Raw genomic sequence first — 21,607 nt, 5'->3', positions numbered from 1 at the left:
TATGTCCAGTTTGCCATTATTTCCTGTGGCAGTATCAGGTGTAGGTGTAGAAATTCGCCTTGAAGCAAGAAAAATTCTAGAGAGCCATCAGAACTATGTGCCCTGTTCTATGTTACGCAAAGTTAACCTAAAGCTCCCATGAAATGCAGGTAAAACTGAGATTTGACCAGACCTATAAAGAAGTATTTATGGCTCAAAAAGGAACTTCAAAATTTCCATCCCTAGGATGTGACCCCTAAATCCACAGGCAACAGGTTTGCAATTCCATAGTATGCACATAAGACTAAGGACAATTTAGTAACCTTCATTTAGCAGGAGACACCTCTCAGTGTGGCCACCAAAACTGCCCACCTGTAGATGTTTAGGCCACCTAAGACCCAAAATAAAGTGTGAGATAAAAGCAAGTGCTCATAGATCTCATGGTAAGGAAATACCTAAGTAGAAGAGGAGTTGCCTGAGGACAGGGAGAAAAGATGAGTAGAAGAGGAATTTATTCAGCTCAAAAGTCCAGAAATTAGGAAATCCTTATGAAAGTATATGAGGCCGTGACTTGAAACCACCATATTTGCCAACAAGAGAAACACAACTTTATTTTTGTGCCAAAAACTGAACCATCAAGATAAGGCTGGAAAAGCAGGACATAATGTCTGACACCTATCTGATAACAGCCCAACTAACGAATGAAGCAGTTTTCTGAAAACTTGCCTTGCTTGAACAACCAGTTACTTCTTTCTGTCATTTGACATTTGATTTCTATCAGGTATAACTTTCATTATGACGCTTCACTAGGACAAATTCTGTTTTGTATAACTTTACTTTTTGCTATGATTACTGTAACATTTATTCAACTGCTGCATGATGATCTATGGGGACAGAGACACTGCAAAAGAACAGTGAAGATCTGCGCCTTGGGACAAGAGCAGAAGACCACCTCCCTCTCTGCAGTGCTACAGGTGGACTCTACAAAGTTTACACACAGATGTTCAAGATCTTCTGATCCTGTGCACATGGGAACATTTTTTTACTTCTCTTATTTTGTGCCTGGACCTGATTTATTTTCTGCCATTTACAATCCATGTTTAGAAACAGCTCAGCCCTGCATAAATCTGACTTTGGTTAACATGACCAGAGGCCAGAATCTTTGAAAGTGATGAAAAGAATCTCAATAGTCAACAGAGGTTTAAATCATGACTTTAAGATAATAAAACCAGGATGAGAAGAATCTACTCTCAAAGTAAAAGTCTAAGTGCTTCCTTGGTTGCATGGTAAGCTAGCCCACCTTGCTAATATGGCAAAATTCCTCCAAGTTTCATATTTCCCATGAATAATTCATCATTGGTATCAACACACATTATTCAATAGCTCACGTCCATCAAGTATTAATAGTAAAATGTCTTCAGGGCCTACGAAATATTGTCTCTCAAAATTGCCCTTCAGTAAACTTCTACTTTCACCCTGACTGACACCCAAACAGTTTTAAAATTATGTCCCCAAGTACGGTAATACTGTAAGTTCCACCTTATTCCAAGAAAGCTCTGGGATGGCTCTGAGCACATGGACTGCCCTGTGTGCAGCCTCCCAAGTCGACTATAACATGCAGAGAGAGATAAAAAAAGAAGTCTTCATTTTACTAAGAGGAAATGGGGTAATACTTAGAACAAGATTGATCAGGAGAAGTCAGAGCCACATTAAAACAGACCCTGTTTGTTGTCAGACATCTATCTCTGAGGTAGTCACTGTAGGATCTCTTTACAGTCAACAAAAGAGGCACCTTGCAAGGGCAATTCATCTTCTAATACAGACGTCTAAGCAAGCCAATCAAATCAGACACCATAGCTTATATTTCTCTTTATTGACTATAAAGGGAGTCAAAACTGACTGCTTTTAATGTGGGTGACTACACTGTTCTTGTCAAACAAATCTGACTTCTGTTTTTTATGCCCTGACCCCACATCCTTTCCAGGCATACAGCAAGTAACAACTGAACAGGGAGTACTCTGTTTGCAAAGTCAGGCGTGGCAAAGCTAGAAAATGACTTAATGAATTTTGTGTGATCAATCTTTGCTCACCACCACCTGTATGGAGGCAACATCATTAAGTCTTCAGTTACCTAACGGTGCCATAATTTATAACACAAAGTCTCCTTATTTTTATATTAGAGTGAAAGGGAAGAAATATATTTATATGTTGGATGAGGTTGGTGTTTTCTGCAAGAATTTTGATGGAGGGAGAGAAAAATCCGAGTGTCACCCATACACTGATGACAACAGAGACCTAAAAGTGTCTGTACCTGTGCATCTCCCATATGCACACAGAGTATGAAGGAGATTAAGGAAGCAACTCCCTGGTACTCAGTCTCCAAGGGAGTATAGGGGAGAAGCAGAAAACTTCCATGTCGCTTGGGAACTGCGACTAAGGAGAGGAGTTGAAGAAACCACATAACTTCTCAGTCTCAGTACTATGCCTGGACATACAAGTCACCTAAGGAAAATGACAAGAGACTTTGCAAACGGATAACATGGAAAGACAGGTATTCAGCCCACAAACTCCAAAAAGGACCTTATAATGAATGTATTGAACAGTGATGAAGTCACACTTACCCTGGCTTTATTTCAGGAGGTTTAGGTAAGGGCTTCAGAAAGCCTTTTTTCCCAACCAGCCAATATGTGTCTTCTACTCCTTTACCCTAAAATAAAACCAAAAATCCAGATAAAGAGCAGCTTTCTGATTGCCCTCTGCTCAATACATAATCTCCTCTGTATTTCTCTGGCTTCCTATATCTCCAGAGACAGACCATGGCTGGAAATCTTGGGCTGTCCTTCCAAACAGCTCAGGGATTATTTGAATTTCATTATCTTAAAGCAGGATATTCATTATCCTTATTCAAACTGTCATTTACAAATGACCCCTAGTGATCTGGGTCATTGAAACTACACAATTTAACAGAAATGGGAAACTACAGGATCTCTAATCACCTTATTTGGCAGCACTAGCATTATTAATTGAGAGATTTTACAACTCTTTCTGGACTGATTATCAGAATATAACTTCCTTTCCCACCACTGATGATTTAGCTTTTAAGGTGTGATACATCTGGTGAACTGTAGGCATTTATATCAGAATCAATCACCCTTGACTGAAGAAGTGGAGAAAAACATTCATCTTCACATAAATTGGACCCTGACAGTACGTCAGGTTAATAATTTTCTAAAGTGCCAATTTATCTCCACTAACTGTATAAAGGTTTCTTTCCATTGACTAAACCTGGAATAATTACCTCTGATCTCCACTTGCAGACATACGAACTCAGATGAGATGAATCCACTTGTCATGAAACATTGTTGAGGGGCCCAAGGCCATATTCAGAGCTTTAATTCTAGGTGTTTAAGGCAAGTAAAGATTCTAAGTCTGTCTATTAACTATGTAAGGGTAGAAATGATGGTTGAATTATTTAGTACTCTCTTGTTTGGACACTGTGAGAAGTAGCAGCTTCTCTTAAGGTGGACTAAATAGACTACTAAATAAATACTTATATCCAGTGCATACAGCTGATTGCTCAATCCCACTGTGCTTCAAACACCACCTCATGTACTGAAACAACTGGAAGGGACAATTTTGGAAGGATTTAGCAGAAGAGTGGTGGATGAAGGCCAAACAAGACCTTACTATGTGAATTCCCTAAACAAGGAGACTCCCTTGTGAAGTGCGAAGGCCAAACAAGACCTTACTATGTGAATTCCCTAAACAAGGAGACTCCCTTGTGAAGTGCTTCACACAGCCCTGGCCCTTCTTACCCTCAGTTCTGTTTTCCCTCTAGGTATGATTTCATAGCCTTCATTCAGACTCCGAAGTGTATCCACTGTACTTTGGCTGACATGAATTCTGTAAGCTGGGAACAGAAAGCAAAACAGCTGAATCACTATGCTGCACACAGGCTGCAAATTCCCCACTGCTTCATACTGAAGAGGAAAAGTGCTCCAAAGCATGCAGGTGTGTAGCTGGTGCAGCTGTGTGGTGCTCCTCTACATAGAGTTCAATGCTGACTGATGGATCCTTTCAGACAGGGCTGTAACAAGTACAGGAGCAGAGGAGATCCGTACTGGGGGCTTCCTGCAGATGGATACCAAACACACTAACTGCAGAAGCCCAGCTCAACAAAGATAGTAAGTGATTTTCCAGTGACAGTGTCAGCTGGATTGCTCTTTTATCTATTGCCACAGAATAACTAGGGAATGGGAAAAACCCCCTAAAATAACTAACTGTCCTGGTCCAGGCACCCAACATAAATAGAAAGTTGGGATGAAGAGCAGAGAGATGGAGTTTGCAAGGGAACGTAAAGAAAATGTGGCTATGAATCTAGATCTGTCTGGGCTTTCAGTAATTGATTCCACCCAGAGCTACCATTAAGTCTGAACAAAAAGGGCAAAGGTGGAGAACCTTACTGAATTCCTAACTCTCCCAATCTGTTTTACAGCCCTTGCTGGAACTCCCTGAAATTTGTTATTGTTATGCTAGTGTGAGCAAGCCAGGCAATGTTTCTAAAACTTTTCTTTCAAAGAAAAGTTCAAAGATACTTTTCTTTTCTGTTTTTATTGAGCTTTTATTTCAGTTGTGTCAATCAAATTCCCTTCCCTCTTGAATGATGGGGGATGAGCCGATTAATTTTTTTTTTTGGTATAATAATCTAAGAGAAGAACATCAGTTGGAGTATGTAGAGGAAGACCTCATAGCTATGAGCTACATTTCCTGAGAGACTAACCTACAGTTTTCCTGTTGTTACTTATCTATATGCATTTCTACTAATGTATAACAATGCTCTTGTATCTGCATTACTCCTCTCAGTGGGACTTTCTACAACCAAGGATATGATGGAAGCAATGCCCTTGTGTGCTTCAACCCTTGCTTTGTACTGGTCGTGACAGGTAAATGCATTATTTTACTGTGCAAGAACAGCTCTGAATAAAGGATTCTCAGCACTGACTGAAAGCAAGATGCAACCTGTGTCAGAGAAAACTAGGGCAAGATTCATGTTGATTTTAGTTGATGGGATTCAAATTAGAGGACTGGAGATGGAAGGCAGGGTCTTGAAGGCAGGGTCATAAAGGCTGACCTACAATTGCAAAGCTGACGCCCTGTCTTTCAGACTGCTTTGAATTTTGTCATTTGACTTGCCCTTTTTCAGTTGCAATGATTATAATTACAGATCTGCATTTCTTCATCTCTCTTGAGAAGTTAGTTCAGCCACCCACCCCAGGGACTGTCCCAAATACTCACGCAGGCCTGTGGACTCCATCCGCGATGCCGTGTTCACCGTGTCTCCAAAGAGGCAGTACCGTGGCATGGTCAGCCCCACCACACCTGCCACACAAGGTCCTGAAAGACACATCATCTGTGTAACCCAGATGGTACTGCACAAATCTTGGGGCTCACTGACAAACAAATCTCATCCTCTCCTCTGATATCCAAAAAGCCACTTGTAAATACATTAGAAAAGTTTTTAAAGATCTCACTGACCTTAGTGCTTGCTATAAGCAATCAAAAATTAAGCACTGGTCTGGATTGCACACTGGTGTTTTATGCCTGAGAAAGGTCATGCATGGTAGGACCTCAGTTTACCATCATCTGGGATAAGTTTGTCCAGAGTTCACAGAAACTCAGGGACTACCATAATCTCATTTTTAAAAGACCTTTTTCCATGTGAGAAGATGAAAGTTCAGATCCTATGATATGCCCTGTATCACAATGAAACAGGATTAAAAATCAGCCTTGGAAGCCTAGAGCTGCTGACAGCACTCTGGACCACCCTATGTTCCCTCCTGGGGAAGGAAATCGTCATTAGCTTGCCTTTCTAGCCAAAACCTGTTTTTTTTCTTTTATTTCATTCTTTGTACAAAATCTACTTCCAAAGTAGATTCCAAAGAATTGATGCCAAGTTCTCACGGAGATGAATGTATGCATGCAGGATTTACAGGAACATGCACACACTGAGAGATGAAATGTGTGACAAACACCGCAGACAATTGTCATCCATGGCACATGGCTTAGATAATGTTTAGACTGCACTCTGAAAGATAAGACGCTAAATTTCATCACCCACAATATAAAATATCACGCCTGTAAAATAAAAGCAATGTAAGGAGATGTGGGGTTTCTTGCAAAGAAAAGACAGGAGGCACTGTATTTTCCATTAGATGCATTTATGAGATATGTCTCTGCCTTTTCAATGTCTTGATCCTTCTGAGTTAAGATTTAGTATAACTGATATCTAGGAAATCTTTTACCATGCAATTTTACAAGAGATGGGAACATTGTACATCATCAACAGTACCTGAAATGATGCTATAGATAAGGTTGTGTGTTAAAGTATTGGGGGTTTTGTGGGTTAAATTATTTGGTTTTAAAACAGTAACAAATATAATTGTAGCCTAATTTAGAAGCTATCAGGTACTTGTTTTAGTACAATGTTATTTTACTGTGATTTTAGCCTTATTTACAAAAATTGATTCTTTCAGATACATCTTAAGGACAATGAAACTCCATAGCTGAAAGCTACAGGAAACTTTGCAAGAACCCCTATTGTTGTAACCTCTGAAAAGTTGTTGCTGCACAAAGTTACCAGATTTTAATATGCTTTATGAGGATGCAAACTGAGAGGTGAGACAGATTTTAACTCTTACCTAATGAAGCACTGTTAGATTAAATATCAGGAAAAAAAAGAGACAGGAAGAATGGGTCATACCAAAAATGTTACAAGGATTTAAACAGCATATCTGGATCAAACACAGCATGCAGAGACTGATAGAAATCATAAAAAACTGATTTAAGGTTTGGGTTTTTTCAACCGTCAATGAACTTTGGACAAGACACTGTTCCTCAGAATACCTTCCAATTTAATTCCCATCCTTATTGGTACATTCTAATTTGTTTCAAGCTTTTCAGGAGAGGAGCTATATCCATCACAGGAAGTCTTTTCAGGTTTTAGTCTATTGGTACTTCTATAGCATAACTGTAAGGGCACTGTTGAGACTTCTGGGCCAAGGACCTAATGCTTACCTAAGTGGTCTTTAGTCTGTGCATGCTAATGTGACATATTTGTTTTTAAAAAAAAAGGGTCTTGTTGGAGACTTTTTAATTCATGCTTCAATAATAGCTTTCCCTGAGAAAACGCTTTCTCAGAAAGCATCACCTCTCTTTTTCTTGTGATGATGACATGACAGCAGCAGTCAGAAATCTCAGTAAGGAACAAAGATCCTTCTGTAGTAGGTGTTGCAGGGACACAAAAATATGGTTCCTGTTAAAAAAAACAGTCCTCGCTGAAGAGGATTTGATTCCATCTTGAGAAGCACAAGTAAAGGGAGTCAAGCTTCTACTGCTGTCAGTGGAGACAAGTCATCTGGTCAACTGAGCTGTGAGAGCTTTTCTATTCCTGCACCTGAACGGTTCTCCAGGGTTCACTTATGTGTCCTCAAAAAGAATGCAGGCTCCCTAAAAACCCTGGAAACACCTCCATGTGGGTGCCTAAATTCAGGTTTCCTACTCAGTCAGTACAATCATCTAGCCATTTCTGCGAACCTAGGAGAGGTCAGATTTTTAGGCTGAGGTACTTATGCAGGAAATTCCTAGTTCAAAACCAGCCCTACAGCATAAGCATTCCCAAAAGACTTCTCTGTGTTGAAAGCATCTAAGACTTAATTCACTCATTACCTTCACTGCCTGGGTGTGTTCTCCCTTGTCTAGACAGGTTCAGCAAAAGGCTAGTAAAAATTTCCAGTGGTAAATCTCCCACAGTAACCAGTTTCAGAGGAAACCAGACACCCTGTGATGAGAATGTTATGGCCTAGTTATTTAATTACATAGGTTCACAGGTTTGCTTTGAAATGGCTCTTTGCCAGGGCTTGCAAGGATCAGTTAATGAGAGGTTCTGGGTAATACTTTGCAACAACCATCAGTGGTGCTGCAAAGTACAGGGCTGACTGCCAGAGAGTCTGATCGATAAACAAATCTTCAGCCTCAGTAGAAAAGCTTGTCCTCTCACCACCACTCTCCCCAGCTGTCCAGCTCCAGCTCAGATATGGATGGCATGGAAACAGCTGAGTCAGCTGAGTTATCCTGGACATGCAGTGAAGTCAAGAGTGGAGAGACAAGATTCCAGGATTCATTTAAAGCAGGGGAGAAACTGCAGACCAAACCTTGATCTTCTTGTCCTCTTTGCCTCACCCATGCATTGCCATAAGTGGACCATGGACATGGGCTAGGAGAAGTTCCCAGAGGTGCAGCTCTCCATTGGGGTTGAAAGGACATGGGCAGCCCATGCCCAAGTTGCATTTATTGCTTTTTCAAAGAGGTGATAATGAGCTTTTCTTGACATCACTTTCCAGAGAACAGTTGAACTGCACAACTGGGGGTCACACCCATTCTCCATCCTTTCCAGTACAGTGAAAGTGTCAGCCAAACTCTCCTCTCCCCCAGGTGCCTCCTCAATGCTTTCATGATGCTGATGATTCCCTCTTCATGCTTCTTTTCTCAGGAGAAATAAGGTCTAAGGTTAATCAAACTCTGCTGTCAGCTCAGTGGCTCAGAGAGCTGGTTTGCTTTGGAACATGGATTTGTGGCTGCTCCCATGACAGTACGATGCTGCCAGATATGTGCAAAACAAGATCTGATTCCTACTTCTTTCGAAAGAAAACATCAACTCCTCCCCCTCTTCCTCTCACACCCAATACAACAATTCTTAGCAATTCTGCATTCCAGTTACCTAGAGTTCATAAAATCAAGAAAAAATATAACTACCCCCTGTACATATCACCTAGGGATAGATTTTTTGACATACTGTATGGAAGACACATTGCAGATCTGCTGTCAACAGGCAGCAGCAGATGTTGCACATCAATTTCCTCTTTTTCCATGTTGAAAATATGCTCCTTGTGCTCCAGAGACTCCTGTTCTGGGCAAGACAAGCCTGGGCCATAATCTCACGTAATTTCTGATAGAGTATTAAACACACAGTCCTCCTGCAATCATTCCTTTAACACTTTAGACTTCTGTGAAAGGCCAGCTAAGGCTCCCAAACTTCAAAGAAAAGAACAGGGAGATGAGTTTTAAAAGAGATATCCCCAAAGGAAGATCTTGCAAGGTCTAGGAGATATGAAACATTGATCTTAACTCTGCTCAAGTCACAGGTCTGTTCTTTGGATATTCTGGGTGAGATACTTCCTTTCTTCTCCTTCTGTCTCCCAACATGTATAACAGAAACCAGAATACTGACATCTGTAAAATGCTTTCATGACACAGTTGCAAAAATGTGGACATTATCAGATAGGTAGGAGGATTAAACCTCCTGTAATATTGGGTGAGATTCCTGGGCAGTCTTTTTCATTGTTTGGCTTCCCACAATGGGCATTACCTGATACTGCAGAGGAAGAGGCGAGAAGTCTGGTGACAAACAGCTGGGAAAAAATCTATTAATGGATGATTACAAAGTGTATAAAATTATGAAGGTTCATATCTCTTGTAAAAATGTTGATTCTATGATAATAGCAGATGTATTTTCCTGTAGAGGATTGGCTAGCAGGACAAGGACATATGGATATGGCTAAAGCTATAGCTTTAGCTGTGTATAGAACACAGTTTGTCTAGGCCGATGAGAAAATCTGAGATAGCAAGGCCATGGCAAGACTACAGTGCCCTTGTACGTGCTAGTTGGCTGGTAAACAGGACGTTGTGATTAGCAAAACAAAAGCAACTGAGAGCCACCTGTGTCAACAAAAGAAGAGAGTAAAGGCGGAATCAACATTTAAGCAAGAACCAATAATGAGCTTAGCTTTGCAATATGTATGAGCTAATTATAAAGCATATATTAAGCTGTTAGCAGTGATCAATAAACGAAGCTTGCTGATTCTCATATTGAGCGCCTCTCTCTTCCCTCGTCGCGACATTTTCCTACATTTAAAAATCATATTTTTGCCTATGTAACGGCAGTCTTGGGTTTTTTGGTTTTTTTTTTTTTGTTTATTTTGGAGTTTAATTATATTTTTTAGATATATAAAAGAAAAGAACTTTCTCTTTTCTTTTTAAACAAGCCACTTTTCTGTTAATTGACTAGATTATGACTTCTACATTAGAGATAATTTGTTTTCTTTATAACATAACTTTTTCTTAAGATCTGTTTTTCTTCCAGGATGTCCTACCTGTAATAAATATCACCATATTTTTTATTCTTTCACTTTATATGCCACTTTTTCTGTGCTTTTTAATTTCGGAATAGAGTAGACATCACTGGATGTCTTCGTATCCCACTACTGAAGATCTTATGGCACATCAAAGATCTATCCATACAATGAAACCCTTGTGACTAATAATCCGGATGCAGTTCCTAACTGGGACAGAATACACAATTTCTCCCTGAAATGATACTTAACCATTCTCCTCCACAAACCCTCTTTGGGTTTTGCGTTTTCATTTCAATGCCCTTGTTGATATGGAAGATTTTAACATATCTTGTAAGAGTGTTTTTTGGGGGGCAGGAGCGAATAAAGCATTTGAAGCTGGAAATACAATTGTGAAGGAGTTCTTTGATGTTCAGGTGCAGGTGGGTGCTGCTGCTTACCTGTGTGCAGGCCAATTCGTATCCTGAGGGGAATGTCTGGCATATGCCTCATTTTGAATGTTCCTACTGAACTGAGGATGTCCAAGGACATGTTGGCTATCTCAGCCGCGTGCTTGTTCCCGTTCCGTTTTGGTAGTCCTGAAGCAACCATGTAGGCATCACCAATTGTCTCCACCTAGCAAATACCATTACATTAAAAAAATAAATTAAAAAATTGAAAAAGATGGAAAGGACACATAGAATAAAACTACTTCTCACCTTGTAAACATCATGATTTCCAAGAACAGCATCAAACAGTGTGTAAAGGTCATTCAGAAGGTCAACTACTTCAATGGGCTCACTGAGGGCTGAAATGGATGTGAAGCCCACGATGTCACTGAAGTAGATAGTCACCTGGTCAAAATACTCTGGTTCCACAGTGCCACCAGTCTTGAGAGCTTCTGCCACTGATCTGAAATAACAACACCAGCAAAGTTGGCAGGGCACAAACCCTTTTCTACTGCATGCTCAAGAGCTCAGACTCTTTTGTCCTACTTGTTCAGAGTATCTTTCAATAAATAGAAAGTTCTATATGGCTGTAACAAGTACTGATTAAAGTTTCTTACTTTGATTGGAAGGTGCTAGCCAAAATTAGAGGTCAGCTGTACAGTGTTGCTCACTTCTGGGGAAGATTTTTATCCAGTCAAACTATGGGTTATTTGGTTTGGTTTGGGTTTTTTTTTATACCACCTAAAGTACCAGTACTTACGGGGGAAGCATTTGTGACAGTAGTTTTTCTGTCTTCTGTTTTTCAATTTCTAGCTCTTCGGTCCGCTCCCTGATTAAATCTTCCAGGTTGCTTGAGTATTGCTCAAGCATCCTGAGCATTGAGTCAATGATATTGGTCTTTTTCCCTTTGTTGATTGTTTTGAACTGGAAAATAAAACTGGAGAGTTATTTGACCATCTCATTACACCACCGTAGCACTCTAAGTTTGGAAAGGAATGAAACGCAAACACTTATTTTCAAGGTTCAGTGCTAAGGACTGGCTTCATCAATGGGAAGAGTTCAACAATAAAGGAAAAAGGCATATTAGAAGGTGAATTTGCATCAATAGCTATGGAAGCTGTCCAGGAGCATGTCGCTCATCTATGAACTTTCAGTGACAGTTCCCTTACATCACCTTACAGTAGTTGTCAACATTGTTGTTATGGAGTCTTATCAGGCTGCAGGTTTGCAACCCCATTTATCCTATGACCAATTTTTAGGGTAACTTGCAAATCTTTGCATTCAGAGGTACAAATTTCAGGGTATTAGGAACACTTACAACCTGCTTACATGTTACTGGACTTAAATCCAGCTTTGCACTCTGGCATGTATGTGTACTGCCACCTCCATTCTCTATTCTTGTTGTGATTTCTCTTCCTGACCTGAAGTTGAACCTCTGGAACCTTTGGATAATTTGTGGCTTCTAAAGCTGCCTTAGATTCAACAGTGGAGTCACTGGGTCTAAAATTGTTCCCAGTTTCATAGAACCAAAAGGTAAAAATTATGGATGTTTGTTTACTTGGTGTTAGACCAAGGAAATCAGTAGATCAGTAATTATTGGGTCAGAACCACCTTGTGGGGGAGCATGTGTGTTGGGGGAAGGGCTAGGCTAGGCCTGCAGGCACATGATCTGCAGCCCCGTGGCAAGAAGGCACATGTAAGGCCTGTAGCCAACATGGCTGTGCCCACGAAGAGCACAGGGGAGCACCGAGACCCATGTGGCTGGGCTGTCAACCAACAAGGCCTGCCTGGCAGCCTGCCCACACCACACCCCCTGGAGCCCCTGACTGGCTGCAGAACCCCTCCCTTTGGCTAGGAAGACACTTGAGTGGTCAGTGAACCAAAGGTCCTGCCTAGAGAGAGGGGTCACAGTAGATAAAGAGGCACACATAAGGTCTCCATCCTGCCTGGTCTCCTCGAAGTTGTCAACATGTGACCTTCCACTGGTAACTATATTTTTCTCTCTTTATTCTTTCTTCTCTTAATTTCTCTTCCTTTACTCTTTTCTTCCTCTTGTGGGTAACTTAAACACCTATTTTCTGTATTTCACTTAAGTTGTAGGTATCTCATCTAAGTTGTATAGGGTTTTGTGTTTGCTGGGTGTAACAGAAGTTTCCTACTCTACAGCAAGTCCTAGTAGCCTGTTGTAATACTTTTGTGAAGTTGCATGTAATCTCTGTAAAACCCTTTTTGCCAAAATGCCTATTTTCTCACCAAATTAAAAAAAAAGTCTCTTAGAGAAAAGTGTGTAGTCTTTTCTCTGGATATGAACTCAAAGTATCAAAGAACCAGAGCTGTTTGCAAGAATTCATATGGACAATATCTCTTGAAATCTAAAATTAAAGTGTGCACCCAGTAAAGCTAGACTGGGGTTTAACACTTGGTTTGAGGAAATGGCTTCAAGTTGTGTCAAGGAAGGTTTAGATTGGATATTAAGAAAACTCTTTTTTCACATAAAGGATTGTAAAGTATGGTGGCAGACTGTTCAGGGAAGTGGCAGAGTTACCATCCCTGGAGTGTTCAAAAAACTTGTGGATGTGGCCCTTGAGGACATGGTTTAGTGGCAAACATAGTGGTGGTGCTGGGTTGGCGGTAGGACTTGATGATCTTGAAGATCTTTTCCAACCTTAAGAAATCTATGATTCTATGACCTTATAAGGACATAGGAACTGCACTACTGGATCAGAAAGGGGGCTTATTTTGCCAGTGCCTGCCCATGAGACTGGCCAGTAACAGACATCTAAGAAAGCTTTTCAAACTAGGCTCAGGTACAGTCATATTTCCCTGGGATGTTCTCCCATCCTCCACCAATCTGGAGTTGAGAGACCTCCTATGCCAAACATTGTATCTTTGTGTTTAACAATCTTTGGCAAATTTTCCTTTTCCTCACCTTTTAAACACTTCAGCAGATTAAAAAAAAAAGGAAAATATATAAATGTGCTATCATAATTTACAAATCATTGATCTCCATGAGACAATCTGTGAAGGTACACTGCAGATGTGAAGACATTAAGCCTATGTCGAGGCTGCTTCACCACCTCAAGGTCAGGACAAGTCTAGGGCTCTTCCACTTCTTCATTCTTTAATAACTCAGTTAAAGAAAAAAACCCAAAACAACAAAACACTTCCCTGCCAAGTACAAGTAAAGGAATTACACCTACTGCTGTATTCACCAACCTTATGAAATATCTCCTCAAAGGTTGGACGTCGTTCAGGGGCTTCAGCCCAGCATTGCTTCATTACCTGGAGGCACGTCAGGGGGGCCACCTCAGGGGCTATGTTTGGGCGACACAGAGGAGGGGGCTTCTTCACTTTCTTTATAATTTCTGTGACAAAGAGAAGAATGGGAAGCATGTTGTGAGATGGAGGGTCTTGATAGGGGCAAAGGACTTTTCACCTGTCCCTTGCTTGTTTCTTCAGCCATTACTGTTATTTCTCAGCACCCAATGTCTGTGCCAAATGAAGTTGGAGGTTTCTGCTTTACTCTGTCAAGAGTCTCTTGAAGGATTTAAAAGAGATTCATCTGCTTTCTTGTCCCTGGAGAACCAGGTTATGAGCAATAAAGTGGCTGGATGGGGGAAGAATGTGTGACAGATGGATGTGTGAGCCCGCAGGCTTGTGTATAATGAAATTCCCTCTGACTCTCTCCACTAGGATTGGCAGTCTTCTAAAACAGCAGAGGTTTGTGGCTGAGCCCAGACAGGAAGAATAGCAGCCTCTGACACTTCTTGGTTAGCTGGTAACCAGTATGTAGGAGGTTATGCGAATGGAGACAGTGGAAACAATATTAAGGGGGAGAGTTTGGGTTCAAAACAACATCTGGGAAATTACTCCCTATCTAGAGGTGAAATGAGACTAATAAGGAACTGGGCTTGGGCTTTTAAGCCCTGAGAAGTCAGTCCCTAAAAAAAAAACCCACCAAAGTTATTGTATTTGAAAGTTTCATTTTGTGTAGTGCAGAGCAGTCAAATGGAGTGAAAACCACTCTCTCTGGCAGGAGCTCTGCATTTCCACAGCTGTTGCTGTGAGTACCCAAAGCTTTTCAGTGTTGAGAGTTTACTTTAAGGCTCTTTGGTCCATCCCACCAGTCTCCACCAAATGAACTAATCGAAGCACCCAGTCCAAATAAGTTGACAGACAGCCAAGGGAAAATGCCTCCCCCAGATTGTTTTAAAGTTCCCATCACAAGTGAAAGCCCCTTGAGGATTAAAACACAGTGAGTAGAGATCCATCATTTTATCAGACTAGGAAATTGGGCTGAACTGTGTTCATATTCTGCAGGGGATTCTGCAGGAGATTCTGCAGGGGAACAAGAGCTAATTACATCATAGGCTACATCATAGGTCCAACTCTGATTTAAAGGGTGGGATACATCATAATCATCATTGTCATTGCATTGTTGCACCATCTTCAAGCACAACAAGGTCGAGGCCCTGTTTTTTCAGGCACTGAAGTGGCAGATACTGAATGGCCATACCCTATTTGGTGACCACCCAGCTTAAAATGTGTTGAGAACAGGTTGTCACTAAAATCAGCTCAATTTAGATTGTTCTCAGTCCCTCCCTGTTCAACTGCTTGTGATGTGACCCAGACTGCAGTGACTTTACTCTTTCCATGCATGTACAACATGGTTGCACCAATGAATAGTTCCCAAGGAGCTCATATCTTTGCTATTTCTGATAGAAGTCACCTTATATATAAGTAAGAGGTTAATGACGTATCACTTCAAACTCTGTTGAAGAGAGAACCTCTTTAAATGGAGAAGAATTAAGGAAAAATAGATGGGCAGGTGGACAAAATAGGATGTTGGCAAGGGGTCCAGCTCAAAAACTTCAGCCCCCATGATGCACATAAAAATGGGCTGTCAAATGAGAAGTTAAGGAGTGGGAAGCTATGGAAAATTCTACCATCAGATTTCAACCCATACTGCAAAAAGTCAGAGTTTGGACAGGGAACTGGAGGTGCTACAGTGGCCTGACTGAGGCCGGCCCTGAAGCATCCTGAGGGGTACCCAGAGCCCCAAGGCTGTGATCAGAACTACACAGTTTGATGTTTATTATGGATATTTTGTTGAAAACAAGCTTTTTTCACTGAGAAAACTCATGAGATTGATACATTATTTCCATATTAATGTTTTAACCCAGGGGCTTGACCAGACTTTTTCTGAGTGCTCTGTCCAAAGCCTTAAAAATATACTGTTGCCTACCTTCAGCTGAGAGTTCTGATGTGCAGTATGGTGGACCCCGAGCAACCACTTCTTGTAGGATGATTGCAAAGCTGTAAATGTCCCCTTTGAATGTGCCTTTTCTGCGCATGTCTGGGTCCCTCAGTAACTCAGGAGCTGTCCAGAGCAATTCTAAAAAATTCCAGAACATCACATTTCTTACACTTGAGCTCAGACTCTTGCAAAGTAAATGCTTAAAGGAATACCTTATTTCAGTCATTTGAGGAAAGGTTGGAAAGTCCTTCATTATTTACCGGACCAAATATTTTACTTCTTGTGATGTATTAGAAATACTAAACTTCCATCCTGACAAAAAAATTGAATTTTCCAGATTTCACTCTACATTTAAAAAAAAAGGTTCAGTACCAACAAATTTTATCACATAACACCAGCCTTGAACTTCAGCATAAGAAGTCATCTCACCATTGCCAAAAGGTTTAACTATTTTTTTTTTATTTAAAATATCCTTGAGACAAAATGTTGGTACTGAAGCCTGGATTTCTTGTTATTGTTGTTACTCTTTTAAAAAGCAAACAATTAATACCATTATTTCTGTAGTACTTCTTAGATGAAAGTAGTTTCTGCAAAAGCAGTTTGTGACAATCTGAAGCACAATCAGTCTTTGTAATCCTATAGTTCAAGTGATGAAAAACACAGCTGTAAAACATATCCAGCCTCATCAAGAAATGGATCTTGAAACTATGCTATTGTTACCCTGGTAACTGTGCATTCTGAATAATGGGAATAATGAACATTTCAACTACTGCAAATATGTTTAACTTCTGTAAGGGAGGAGAAGGTCTTCTATCTGGTAACTGCCCTACCTGAGACACTGGAAATGTGTAGGCATCAAATCCCACAACAGAGGGATCAAAACACTACCTACTACTTGAAACCATGTTTCAAGAATAAATTGAGATATCAGAGGAATCCCAAAACAAGGGGCATGTGAAAGAAATCCTGTCAAAGTCTCCAGACCTGGTCCCATGAGATGTTCTTCCTAAGTGGTGGGATTCTCAAGAGATAGCCTTTGGCAACTGGCATGTAGAGGACCTATTTCAAAGACATCTGCATCATTTTGTGTTTCAGACAGCTTCTTTTAACAAAAAGGCTCTTTGCATGTGGGTTAATGTAAAACTTCAAATATAGGACTGGGTCTAAGTACGTGAAGCCAATTCTATTGGTCACAGAAATTCAGTACTGATAAGATTTCAGGGACAGTTAAATACTTCTCCAATTGCAACAAGCTTACATTCTGTCACAACTTACAATAAAATCTATTTTCCTAACAATGACACTCTGTTACTCATGTTTAGGAAGTCTGAAAAAAACTTAGCTTATCCTTTCGTATAACATTGACATACAGGAAACAAGATGTCATGAGATTGAGCATGTAAATCCTTATGTGGTCACTGGCCTGAAATTGTATTAGGACAAACATTTGTTAAATCAGTGGAAAAACATTTCCGAAAAGAATATTTCCTCATGTCACCTACCTTCTGGGGATGGCTGAATATAGGGGCATTTCTGTGCTTCTAAGAGCTCATTATAACCATAGTCGGTGATCTTCAGCACAAACCGGCCGTCCACAACACAGTTACGAGACTTGAGACGTCCATGGGCAAAATCTCGGTGATGCAAATATCTAATTCCCTATGAAATACAGAAAAAACCCAAGGCTATTCCTTAGGATTTATATTATTAATCAGCATTCAGAGACACCAAGCCAAATTGTCACCTTAGATGGCATCAGATACAGCATTGACTTTATGTCAAATGCAGTCATGATCAAACCAATAAACTATGGGGGAGGTTCAGAAACAGATTAGGAACATGAACTAGGTTGTCTGCACCCTCAAGTAATATTGGAAAGGTCTGACAGCTTTAGGAACAGTCAGATGCCTCCCTCTGTAGCCCTAGGACGCAGTGCACTCGTAAGTTTCATTTTTAGGCAAGGGTAAGAAAGCAGGCACAAGTAGTACTCAATGGTTAGGTCAAAGGAAGCCATGAAGAGCTGGATGCCCTTATCCAGCTCCCTGCAGGAGGTTCAGAAGGTAGATCACAGGCTGCAAAAATAGTTCTGGCAGTCTACCCTCTGAACACCGTGTGTCCCAGATTAGTAGTTTACCATTATGGGATGAAAACACATGGGACATGATTAGAAGGATGTGAACACTCTACTAAAGAGATGTGTGGAGGGAAGGTTTCTCTGGGGGGACTTTTGCAGCTTCAAGGTGTTCTTATTCTCCTTGTCTCCTGTTTATCCATTGAATCACACATCATAGTTGTCAATGAGTCTTGTCCAATCTGGTAGAATGGACCATGCATGACTGCATCTGACAAACTTACCAATGATCAATATGTCAGAGTCAGCAGTTTGTAAAACCTCACCCAGGACCCGCCACTTCAAAGCTGGTACAATGCTAAATGTACAATGAATCCTCCAAATGACCTCCTTGTGCAGACATATGTGCAGACATCCTGTGGCAGGGGATGGACACTGTTTGGTTCTATGGTGGATGCATTTCTGATTTACAATAAGATAGGGCCTTCGAAAAGTATGAATTTGTCACAAAATTCTTTGTTCTAGGGGATCAGTTGCAGCCTGAAGCGTAGTTTTAACCTCTTATCCTGCTGTGTGGCTCCACTCCTGTTACCCTAAATAGTTAACTTCTCTCAGATAGTAACAAAATAAGGGTAAGAGTTCTCCATTAAAGATGCTGTGTATCGGTATAATTACATTCACATTGGTTTTCCCTGCATTACTATAAAAATCCCAAAGTTCTGGATCAAATAGCTCATTCAATATAAAAGTCACATGCAGATCATGCCTCAGCAGGAGTAATGGACTTACTTTAATTAGATCCATCACAAGAGAGGACTTGAACATCCAGTCCAGTTTCATATCTTCATTTCTCAGCAAGTCCTCCAGGCTTCCTCGGGAGCAGTACTCTGTCATTATGGCAAAGATGCCACAGTCAGAGAAAAAGCCCAGGAACAGATTCACATTTTCATGACGCAGATCTTTCATCTGAAACAAGACAGCGAATCATAGCTAGTCCAAATCATCCAGACATCTACTTAGCAGCTTCTTGATATCATTAGATGTCCTTATCACTCTTGTACTCCCAAACAGCCTTACATACAAGGATGGGGAAGCAAACAGCCTTTTTGGTGATTATTTTTGGCTACTCAGTGCTCTTTTCAAGCTTTGCTTTCCTTTGTCTATCCATTAAGGCAAAGAAAGAAAATTAGCAAAAGCAAACTGAACAGAAATTTGTCTTCTCTTTAGACAGTCCGGATTGAATCTTTCAATAGGCCAAAATGGCTTTGCTGGGGTAGATTGAGTTCAGCATGTGGCATCTTGCTCTGGGTCTGGTCTGATTTGGAAAGCAACTCCATACTTGAGGGTCCAAAGTTATCTGTCAACACTGCCCTTGGAGACATGACCTGGTAAATTTGTTGTATTTATATGCATTAAAATGCCACTGCTATGTTAGCGATAGCTGTCAAAAACTAATGGCCTTGGATTTGGAAAATAAGTATATTTTGTTGTCATTTGGTAACAATAATAAAATTTAAGACTAAAAGTCAACTTCTAACAGGCATCTTAGATGGAGACACAAAGCAAATACCAGAGAAATGCAAAACTGTCTCTGTGTCACACTGTCAACATATAATACATGAAAGTGTCTACCAGTGCCTCACACTGCATAGGGATGAGCTCCCCCAAACCACTCTGCCTTTGCAGGCAAGGTCATTTGGAGGATTCATTGTACATTTAGCATTGTACCAGCTTTGAAGTGGCAGGTCCTGGGTGAGGTTTTACAAACTGCTGACTCTGACATATTGATCATTGGTAAGTTTGTCAGATGCAGTCATGCATGGTCCATTCTACCAGATTGGACAAGACTCATTGACAACTATGATGTGTGATTCAATGGATAAACAGGAGACAAGGAGAATAAGAACACCCTGAAGCTGCAAAAGTCCCCCCAGAGAAACCTTCCCTCCACACATCTCTTTATCTCCTGTTCCTACCTTCCTTAAGATGCTGGTGGAGCTTTGCCGCAGATTGTGAATCACTCCCGTCTCAAATTTTTTCAGCCACACCCAGTCTCCCTGTCCGTAATCACAGAATCACAGAATGGGTAAGGGTGGAATAAACACTGATGGATTATCTACCTCTGTATTCAAGCAGGGTCATCCTAGATCACATGGCACAGGATTGTGTCCAGACAGTTCTCGAATATCTCCAGTGAGGGAGACTCCACAATCTCTCTGGACAACCTGCCCCAGTGCACAGTAACTCACAGAGTAAAGAAGTTCATATTCAGATGGACCTTCCTGTGCATCAGTTTTTGCCCGTTGCTTCTTGTCCTATTGTTTGGCACCACCAAGAAGAGCCTGGTTTCATCCTCTTGGCACCCTCCCTTGAGATATTTGTACACACTGATGAAGTCCCCTCTCTGTTGTCGCTTCTCAAGGCTGAACAGGCTCAATTCCCTCAGCCTTTCCTCATAAGAGAGATGCTCCAGTCCCCTAATCACAGTACAGGTGGATGAATGATAGAGCAAGTCTCTGAGCAACAGCTAACATTGGGACCTAGGTATGAATTCCAGATCCTTCACTTTCAAAGTGGTTGAGGATTTTTAATGTTCTTGGCAGTAGATTATTTCTACACTGCACCTGAATAAGAATATCCACACAAATCCTCAAGAAAGGGGTGAGGCAGGGCTTTCACCCAGATCAGAACTTCACGCCTGGAAGGTGTATTAGTATCTGATAAACAATGATAAATTGATTAAAAAGGAAAGCAACTCTGGCCAGATCTTTTTTCTGTCATTAATGATAGATGCAGTTTATTTTGCTCCTCTTCAGGTAAAGTTACCGTGCCATTTTTTCAAAAAGCTGTATTTTCAGGTAAGAACTGATGGACAGGGTGAAAATTCTTGGACATTGCTTCTGCTTAAGCTCCATACAGACCTAGTGGCACAAAGGGGAATATGAGAGCCTTTATTTGTGTATTTGGATGCTGTCTTGTTAGAAAGTTCCTTATTAGAGATGTCACCAGCTAAAGACGGTCTTGTAAGAAAGGTTCTTCATGGTGCCTTTAGATGGTGACTTCTCTAACAGGGACCAGACCTGACAATGCTACATATGGATGTTGAATATCACCATCCCACATGACTCCAAGTGTCAGGGTGAGGGTTGGGGTAGAGTATTCCAACCTTTACTTACCTTAATCACTGGTAAGTCCATGCTTGGGAATAACTTATTTTCATGCTTAGAGTCTGTTCACAGAATTCCCATTCTGGGACCTACAGTACTGTAACCCACGATTTTCCCACTAGAGCAGTTCAGTGAACAGAAGCAGTGGGAGAAGGCTGCATGAGGTCTCTACCTACCTCATACAAAGCCACATTGGAGGTTTCGTGGGTGGCGACTGTGCTTTTCAACGAAGAGGAGCGGGTTACAGATTTCAGGCTTCTGCAGTTGACTGCTATGCTGTTTGCATCAGCCAGACTGTCCAAGGTCAGCCTCTGTAAGGCAAGGAAAGCAGGTGCAAGACAGCTACCACCTTTGGATATAGACTTCCACTCCAGCTCTCTCTTGGACCACAGATTTCTTGATAAGTAAATCATGGGATCATCCCCCAGGAGGTCACCAGCTCTGGGTAGGAGCCAGCACAGACCAGAAATGTTTTCCAATAGGTTTGAATGCAGACACTTTATTGTAGAGGATAAGAT

General features: G+C 41.0%; 1 protein-coding gene across 1 annotated transcript in view; it reads right to left on the bottom strand.

Annotated features, from left to right (window-relative positions):
• Nucleotides 1-21,607, bottom strand: part of GUCY2F (guanylate cyclase 2F, retinal) — a 42,092-nt gene that overhangs the window by 6,545 nt on the left and 13,940 nt on the right. Inside the window, 12 exon segments of the mRNA XM_032679268.1 lie at nucleotides 2,595-2,686; nucleotides 3,795-3,889; nucleotides 5,275-5,373; nucleotides 10,607-10,781; nucleotides 10,865-11,057; nucleotides 11,355-11,518; nucleotides 13,811-13,959; nucleotides 15,840-15,989; nucleotides 17,354-17,510; nucleotides 18,712-18,888; nucleotides 19,899-19,979; nucleotides 21,266-21,400. Coding sequence (XP_032535159.1) covers nucleotides 2,595-2,686; nucleotides 3,795-3,889; nucleotides 5,275-5,373; nucleotides 10,607-10,781; nucleotides 10,865-11,057; nucleotides 11,355-11,518; nucleotides 13,811-13,959; nucleotides 15,840-15,989; nucleotides 17,354-17,510; nucleotides 18,712-18,888; nucleotides 19,899-19,979; nucleotides 21,266-21,400 — 1,667 coding nt within the window.

This window comes from Chiroxiphia lanceolata, chromosome 2 (genome assembly GCF_009829145.1).
Source record: "Chiroxiphia lanceolata isolate bChiLan1 chromosome 2, bChiLan1.pri, whole genome shotgun sequence".
Taxonomy (NCBI): Eukaryota; Metazoa; Chordata; class Aves; order Passeriformes; family Pipridae; genus Chiroxiphia; species Chiroxiphia lanceolata.
The sequence above is the reverse complement of the archived record's forward strand: the minus strand, read 5'-3'. Positions and strand labels throughout refer to the sequence as shown.